This window comes from Juglans regia, chromosome 8 (genome assembly GCF_001411555.2).
Source record: "Juglans regia cultivar Chandler chromosome 8, Walnut 2.0, whole genome shotgun sequence".
NCBI lineage: Eukaryota > Viridiplantae > Streptophyta > Magnoliopsida > Fagales > Juglandaceae > Juglans > Juglans regia.
The window spans coordinates 25,162,703-25,172,019 of NC_049908.1; the positions used below are offsets into that span (position 1 = coordinate 25,162,703).

Below are 9,317 nucleotides of genomic sequence, written 5' to 3' on the forward strand. Positions count from 1 at the left end.
ATAGCACAAAACCAAATAACATAACCATAGCTTATATTTACAAAAATTTAGAATCGTACAATTACAAGCATAGCAAAGGGCACAAGATAGGATGACTGCAAATCCCAGTTGCCTTTGTGAAATTTCCACAATAAAGATGGTCATCTGGGTTACCCTACCATACTGATCAATAAACATTCACTACAGTTGCTGATATTATGCTCGAGTATACCAAACAATCCTACCATCATCATAGCCCCTACACATACATATACAGCCCCAACGACAACCACAAAATCTTAAAATTGCACAAAACCCCAATCATAGCCATCATAATGGTAGATCATAGCCCCAATGCTGTAGAAAAGACTTTGTCAAAATTTACAGCTATAGTAACATGTAAATTTAAGACCTAAATGTAAATACCAAGAAATAATCGAATCATCTAACTAAATGAAAACATGTAAATCCCCAGTGTTGTAGAAATGAGAAGTTCCAAATTCATAATTCATAGCTATAGTAACATGTAAATGAGAGACCCAAATGTAAATCACAAGGAATAATCGAATCAGAGACCCAAATGAAAACATGTACATCCCAATGTTGTTGATTTTGACAAGTTCCAAATTCACAGCTATCCTACACATGTAAATTAGAGACTCCAAATGTAAGAAAATGTAAATAACAGCCTGGAAATCACATCTATGGTAACAAAATTTTATACTCAAATGTAAAATCCTAAAAAATAAAATCAGAGAATCATCCGAGTAACATGTAAATCAGAGCCCCAATACTGCAGAAATGAAAAATTACAAATTCATAGTCACATTTCCAAAATCAGAGGCCCAAATGTAAATCACAAGGAATAATCAGAGACCCATTCGAGTAAATCACATAGAATACTAGAGCTATATATCAGAGACCCATTCGAGTTTATCACAGAGTAATGTCATTCACAAGGAATACCAGAGCAATGAACCAATATGGGTGAACAATTATATAATCGGCACATAGAATTCTGATGAGAGAGAGAGAGAGAGAGAGAGGTGTGTGTGGGTGTGTGCGTGTCGGGGGTGCAGAGACTTACCAGAGACTTACCAGAGACGATGATCGGAGGGGCTACCTGAGGGGGATGTGAATGGTGATCAATAGCAAGTAAGACACGAAGAGAGAAGTTGCACGAGAGTGATGAACTGAAATGTGGATTAGGGATGTATTGGGAGCCACTGTTTAGGGAGGCGGATGGAGCATGCATTTGAGATTTTTTCCAAATGTAAACCCTAAAATTTAGAGAAAATTGTGGTTTGGGGAGCTGGATGTGGATGTGGATGCTCTAAACAGACAGGAGGGAACTGAGTATTGATAATGTAAAGCTTTTGAGTCATATTCGTCATTCTAGGCTCGCGATTATTTATTTCATTTCATTCTACTTATTTATGAGTTCTAATTAGAGGTAGCAATTCGTGTTTGCGGGTCGTGTCAAGTCATGTATATTCGACTATATGGCACAACCCGAACACAATCCATTAAGTTAAACGTGTCAGATCTTCAAATCCTAACATGACCCATTTTGATCCGTTTAATAATTAACTAGAAACTAATCAATATGACATGACTCATTTCAATCCGTTTTATGTAAATAGGTTCAATTAATTTGCATAACCTATTTGACCTGATTAACATAATTTCACATAAAAATTAAAATATTTACTAATTAGTAGCTACAATATCTAAAAAAACAATTAGACTATTCACTAACAAAAAAATATCTATATTTTTCAGATTTTAACTTATAATAAAATCAATATTACAATCTCAATATTAACAAATATGAGTATAAGTTCAGAATTACAATCCTAATAATAAAAACATAAGCATATTGAAAAATACTAATATTACAATCCAACAATAATAAAATTGGAAAGTGAGTTTGCTTGTTAACCAAATCAAGCCTTAGTTGTGTTTTGTTTGGATGTTTAGAAAAGTTGTAATGATTAGATGAAAATATTAAAAATTTAAAATTGAAAACTGTTTGTATTTGTGGTGTTTAGATATTGAGTTGAGTTGAGATGAGATGAATGGAAATATGTTGCTATCCAAATCAGACCTTAGTCAAGTAGAAGGGTCAAGGTTTACTCACATCACTATATATTTTCTTTTTCTTTATCTATCCTCTATAGAAAGAGGAGACGATACGTGGCGCGGTACTTGATCATTTGGTTAAGTATAAGTGTACGTAAGTCAACATAGCTCATGTGTTCTTTGGAGTTAGAACTAGGGGTGACAATATGTGACACGACCCATAAATCCAACATGAATACGACACGAAATTAGCAGGTTTGAGTTTGATGTTGACGGGTTCGGATCAAAATGGGTGACCCGTTTAGACACGATTTATAAACAAGTCTCTTTGTTTGACGTTGATCTTCAAGAAAACCATTACAAAAAATACCAGTCCAATTTTTCTTACACCATTACAAAAAATACCACTCGGATTTGTACTAAACAAATCTCTTCAAATTTCTAAGGATTCACAAAGAAAATTTCTAATAAAGAAACCGACACAGAGAGAGGGAGAGATGAAAGGAAATAGAAAAAAAAAAGTCGTTTTGAGGACTCCAGATAGAGATATGTTCAGATCTCAAAGAAACAACGTAAATCCAAACAAAATCCCTTCAAATTTGTATAAACTCACTACATATATCATACCCATTTACACTAACATACCGATGTACACCAAAACAAACCAAATTGAAAAACCATAGGTTATAATATGTGTAGATCTAAGACATTAGACATCCTTAGACCCAGATGCAATGACTGTCGTTTTCGTCGTCTATGTTGAAATTAGAGGCTATTTTCTTTGAATTTCTGTAGACTTTCGGTTGGTCTTCGTGGAGAATTGAGTGATGTAGTGGAAGGGCTTGGAATGCTTTTGGTCTTCAAGCTTTTTGTAAGGAGAGGGAGGTATAGAGAGAGAGAGAGATGTTGGAGAAAATGTTGAGAGTTAGGGTACGTTTGGGTAGTGAAAAGTGTTGAGAATGTTTGTGAATAGTTATGAGTAGAGATTGAAGTGAGTTTGTGGGTCCCATTGTGAGCATTTTGAGTTGTTTGGATGTGTGAAGTATGTTGAGTTGTTGACTTTTGAGTAGGTAGTTGAAAAATGTGTGGGTCCCATAAATATTATAGTGATTTTATTTTTAGTAAAAAATATTATAATGATTTTATTATAGTGATTTTTTAATAGTAATAAATATTGTAGTGATTTTATTTTACTTTTATATATAATAATGATAAATATTATAATAATTTTATTTTTAATTTATATATAATAGTGATAAATATTATAATGATTTTATTTATATATATATAATAGTGATAAATATTATAGTAATGTTATTTTTTATTTATATATTATAGTGATTTTATTTTGTATTTATATTTAATAGTGATAAATATTATAGTGATTTTATTTTTTATTTATATATTATAGCGATTTTATTTTTTATTTATATATAATAGTGATAAATATTTTTTATTTATATATTATAGTGATTTTTTTATTTATATATTATAATGATTTTTTATTTATATTTAATAGTGATAAATATTATAGTGATTTTATTTTTTATTTATATATAATAGTGATAAGTATTATAGAATGTTTGTGAATAGTTATGAGTAGAGATTGAAGTGAGTTTGTGGGTCCCATTGAGAGTATTTTAAGTTGTTTGGCATGTGAAGTATTTTCAAAAGTACGAGAATACTTAGAAAGTGTTGATGATACTTTAGTATCCAAACACACCCTTAGTGTTGAAGGAGAAAAAGGAAAAAGAGAGAGAGAAGAGGGGATAGACTTGAAGACTCAAGTGACTTTTGAGACTCTACAAGCAAAAATGGATGATGGGGATTAAACTTGGGAAGATATTTCCCTTATGTAACAAAGCAATGACTAGGAATATTAAAGGTTATACTTAAAATAAATAAAATAGTAAAATTAAGGGTAATGTTGTAAAATCCGTAAGGTTTGGTGTTTCATTTTTTCCACAAAAGTTCACCCTCCAAAAAAATATATTCACTAATTTTGCCTATTAAGCACTCATTATCTTTTTTTTTTAATACAAAATATACGTTAGTGGCCATTGGTAAAAAGCAAACTTAGAAATTAATATTTTAACCATAAAGAAATTTCACTCAAAATAGACGTGACTTAATATGATATGTTAGATTATAAAATTATTTTTATCATAAAATAAATCATCTAATATATCATATAAAACTATCTTAATTTATATATTTATTTTTGTGGGATCTATTTGTAATTATAACACTTCTCAATAAATATATTAATCCTTGACATGATCTATAAGGTGAAATTAATTATTATATTTTCACTATCATTCATATATACAATTCTGCAAACCTATTAATACCCACATCCAAAATAATTACAAATATTTATTTTAAAATGCATAAAAGAATATTTAACTTAAAAGAATTAATAAAAAATCATATAATTTTTGTAAAAAATCTAAACTAGGCAAACGTCCCTTGACGTTGCTCTATTACTAGTATAAGAAAAATATACATACATATATACACCTCAACAAAGTACAAGAAAAATATAATTTCAGAAAATGACATGACCGAGTACTCAATCCCATCTACGTTCTAAGGATTATATATCCCAGAAAACAGATCGGATCAGATCGATCAGGAATATTGGCTTCGCAGATGTCGCCTAAGGCAGGTCGATTGCCCTCCATATTTTCATTGTTCTACGGTGGATCAAATACAAAGGATTATGACATAAATTAATTAATTAATTAGGGTATCATAGAATAACTCATGTAAATTAGGAAAGCTGGCTGAAGCCCGACAGTATATTCTTATATATATACACGACATAACATATTAACCAAAAACTACATACAGCAATATATATACATTAATCCAGTATTAATATTTATTAATATGCTAGAAGAGTACTCATGTGCTCATACAACACACACCCCAGCATATGCATGCACGTACGTACGCATGCATCTCTTATTAAAGACGTGCTTTAGCCTATAATTAAGCAAACCTCCTACGAACCGGATCTGGACCTTAATTATGATACAGTCTAATCCTAAGTTACAAAGGAGCATTTTACACACACCTACGCACGTAGGTACGTTTAGAAATGCAACAACTAGTAGTGCTGGTCATGCTGATCATGAGAAGTAGTACGGTGCCCGTGATGCTTCGCTTTGATCTTTGCCATCACACCCTTCTTCTCTGCATGATGATAATGATGATAATTCATGATGATAACGTTGCAGCCACCTTGACCATCGTACTCAGGCTGTATTACATTAAAATTAATTCACAGAAAAACATAGCTATATGGTAAAACAAAAGGTGAAAACAATATATAAGGTTTTAGAAGATAGGAAAGAAAAGTATGTTTATCATGTAGTACTGAGATCGAGGAGTACTTACGGAACTTAAGCTTCCAGAGTGATGAAGCTTGCCAGAATGGTCATCATGATGAAGCTTACCAGCATGGTCATGATGAAGCTTGTGCTGCACACCTTGGAGAATAGTGCCTCTGGGGCGGATTGGGTAGCCAAACTCATCCGTAGGAATCACGTTGCCGTATTCGTCTGTGTGGATAAAGTTGCCGTATTCGTCTGTGCGGATAACGTTGCCGAATTCGTCCGTGCGGTTAACGTTGTCGTGATCGTCTGTGCGGATAACTTTGCCGCCTGTGCGGGTAACGGTGCCGTATTCGTCTGTGCAGTTAACGTTGCCGTATTCGTCTTTGCGGATAACTTTGCCGTATTCGTCTGTGCGGATAACGTTGCCGTAGTCGTCTTTGCGGATAACTTTGCCGCCAGTGCGGATAACGGTGCCGCCTTCGTCTGTGCGGTTAACTTTGTCGTATTCGTCTGTGCGGAAATCTTTGCCGTATTCGTCTGTGGGGACAACGTCGCCATACGCGATAGTTTGGGCTGCTCCGTACTGGTTTTGGTAATGTGCCATTTTCAAGGTTAACAAGCGGAAACAAAATCACAAGCAAAGGCTGAGAATTTTAACGAAATAGTGTATAAAGGTAACCTTGCTAGCTAGCTGCGAATGTTCTTTGCATTGATATAGGATGGATTAGCCTGGACTAACTTATATATATCGGTACTGGTAGACCTGATATTTATGTATATGAACATGCATGACGACAGAATCGTTAAACGTGCCGCGTTACAAATTGCTAAACGTGCCACGAAATTTCTACTCGAACACGTCTAGAAGTTTCGTCAACTCAAACCGAACACGTATACTGATAATTATGTAACCTAAGACGTTTATTATCGTTTACTCATCGTCGGCGACGAAACTTCATCTCAAACCGACGAGCTCGGACACTTTTCAGCTTCTATCACTTCCACGTGGCCATCAGTAATTACGTGACACGTTTAGCAATTTTTAACGCAGCACGTGTAACAATTCTGTCGTTATTACTTATACAATATAATGTTATTTGCTCTCGTTTGTGATAATTAAAGATGTAATGCACTTAATATGTGTATAATAATTATGCAATATTCCTAACAAATAAGATTTTTTGTCTTTGAGCAATACATAAAGTACTAGAGTACTATATCCCAAAATATCATAACATATTTCTTAAACTGGACAAAATAGATATTTAGGTTACATAATAAGTCAAAAAGGTATGCAACCATAAAATTACTGGAGAGAGAGTTCTCTACGTACATGTAAAACTAAGGTAACCATTATGCTAATCTATCGAGTAGCTCACGCATCTTAATCAAAGACACCATAATACTCTCGATAAAATAAAGCATTGAAGCGATGAGTTTCACATCGTGTCGTTGTTGTCAATTCTACACAAACAAACATATATTCATATCATCATTATGTACTCTGTGATGCCCCGACTCCCATTGTAGTACCCCTGACCCCCATGTATGGGAACATGGAAATCGAGACACTCGGATGATGACAGCACGGTCACGCATCCCAATGATAGTGTCAAGTGTGTGTACATGCAACAATGTACAATAAATAACGCAGCGGATACTTTAAGTAAGTCAACTAAGTACCAAAATTTTTAATACAAATTAACATAAGTAAAATGATTAAAAAAAGTTATACAGTTATCCCAAAATAAAATATGATACAAATCCAAATACAAAATTGAGTGATCCCATATCACTCCTTGGGTGGAACTGAATCCTCAAGCTCACCCTCAGCTTCATCTGCATCGAAATCTGCATTACCATAAAACGGTACCACATGTAAGTATAATCCAAACAACCCTCGAGAATAAAAATGCATTAATGCAACCAAAATGCATGCATATGATGAAATATGCATTATTCTCAAAACAACATTTTTCCCGAAAATGAACATTTACCAACGCACACCAAAATCCCATTTGGCCCAAAAATAATAATATTTCATTTTTCCAAAAAATGACCCATACAAAATCATTTTATCCAACACACGTTATTTTCCTAGAAAATAGTCCAATAATCTATTTATCCAAGAACTCGCCATTTTCCCAGAAAATGGCCCATTAACCAATTTTACCGTATGCACCATGATCTCCCCTAGGGACCATCCGCACACCTTGGCTCCCTTCGCCACACCACGGGTAACGACCTTGCGTGTGACTTCGTAACGAGCGATGCCCAGTTTCGCGCCCAGCGTGTTCGTGGCCAAGCATCCTCTAGCCCCTGCCAGCAGAGGGGCCACAGAGTGTTACAATCCCGTTCGATCTCATTGTCGTCCAGCGACAACCCAGGGGACCTCACTCAGTATATTCTGTTCCTGAGTGATCAGAGGAGCTCCACCGAGATAATACCTCATCTCGGCTTGGGATCGTGATACACACGCACCCAAAAATCATTTCTCACATGAAAACCCAGTTTTCAATAAACACATGAACATGAATGCAATTACACAAAAATCCAGTTTTCATTTACAAACATGATCATGCATGCAAATATGCCATGTACATGAAACAACGCATTATCCAACAACCAACAATTCACAACACAATTCAAACACACAAAAAACTCTATCCTCCAATCCATTCGATTCCCTTACTTCTCGAATTCAGTCCGGCATAACCAACCAGTTCACAGAAAAAAATGAGTTAGTGCAAAAATACATTTAAATCACAAAAGTTCTTTGAGAAAATACTTACAGTGCTCTAATATAATTTTTGAAGGATTACGGAGGTGGAAGAGGTAGCGGCACATCAACGGAATAGTGCGGAATGCACTGCGGCCATGGGTCTCAAAAATCCACTTTTGAACAGGGACAAACCAAGGCTCGAGATTACTAGGGAAGAGTTTATAGATGTCGGTGAAACTAATGGTGGTGGTGATTGGCTGTGGGTGGCGGCGTAGAGGGCGGTTGAAGGCCAAAATGTCCAAAACAGAAAGGTTGATTGTGGCGGTTCATCGGTGGCGGATCGGAGCTGGGGATGGGTGGTTTAGGTTGTTAGGAGGTTAAGGAAGATGTGGTGAAGAGATGGTGGCCGTAGGTGGCGCGACGGCGGCATTGGAGGAGAATGGTGGTTGCGGCTTTACGCCGTGCGTGGAGGAGAATGGCGGCGCAAGAGGGGCTGGAAATCAGAGGGTGAGATCGCCGGCCAGAGGGGAAGCAAACGGGAGGGGTGGTATCGACCACGGCGGCGCATGGTGGCAATGGGTGGTGGACAACGAAATGGACGGGGAAGAGAGGGTCTGCACGCGGGAGAGAAGAGAGAGAGAGAGGAGAAAAAGAAATGGGAGGAAAAAGAAAAGGAGAAGAAAGAAAAAGAGGAAAAAGAAAAAGTGAGGGAAAGAAATGAGGTCCAATCCTCATATTTTGGGTCACAAAAATGATCCAACAAAAAAGAATTCAAAACAACAAGTTAAATAAAATAATTTAAACGTAGTGATTCAATGAAAATAAAATAATTAAATCTGACAATAAATTAATTTAAAATAAAGAGAAATTTAAATGCATAACAATAATTAATATTAAGGAAACATATCAAATTAATTTTCACAAATTAAAAATCATTAAAATAAACCCACTAATATTTAAATTAATAAAAATAATCCTTCAATTAATATTTAAAAGAACCAATATTTAAATTAATAAAAATAACCCTTCAATTAAAAATACACTAAAATACGGGATTTTCCATCCTCCCCCTTTAAATAAAATTTCGTCCTCGAAATTAGTAAGGTCAAACATTAAAACTTGGACATGAATAAGATTCGACTAAGAGCAGACTTAAGAAACATACCACCAGTGTCAATCAAACAAATATAGAT

General features: G+C 34.9%; 1 protein-coding gene across 1 annotated transcript; it reads right to left on the reverse strand.

The window, feature by feature from the left end:
* Window positions 1-4,889: 4,889 nt before the first annotated feature.
* On the reverse strand, window positions 4,890-6,120 carry LOC109019764 (mesocentin-like). Its single transcript, XM_035693576.1, has 2 exons — window positions 5,464-6,120; window positions 4,890-5,326 (listed from the first exon to the last, which is right to left on the reverse strand). Exons 1-2 carry the CDS (start codon window positions 6,004-6,006, stop codon window positions 5,174-5,176), a joined length of 696 nt encoding a protein of 231 aa, XP_035549469.1. The 5' UTR covers window positions 6,007-6,120; the 3' UTR covers window positions 4,890-5,173.
* Window positions 6,121-9,317: the final 3,197 nt, after the last annotated feature.

What these genes read in the sequence shown, in the direction of transcription:
- LOC109019764 (XM_035693576.1), bottom strand. Translation starts at nt 6,006, where the DNA reads ATGGCACATTACCAAAACCAGTACGGAGCAGCCCAAACTATCGCGTAT. An exon ending in ACTCTGGAAGCTTAAGTTCC is followed by an intron (nt 5,327 to 5,463) that starts GTAAGTACTCCT and finishes AATGTAATACAG; the next exon opens with CCTGAGTACGATGGTCAAGG.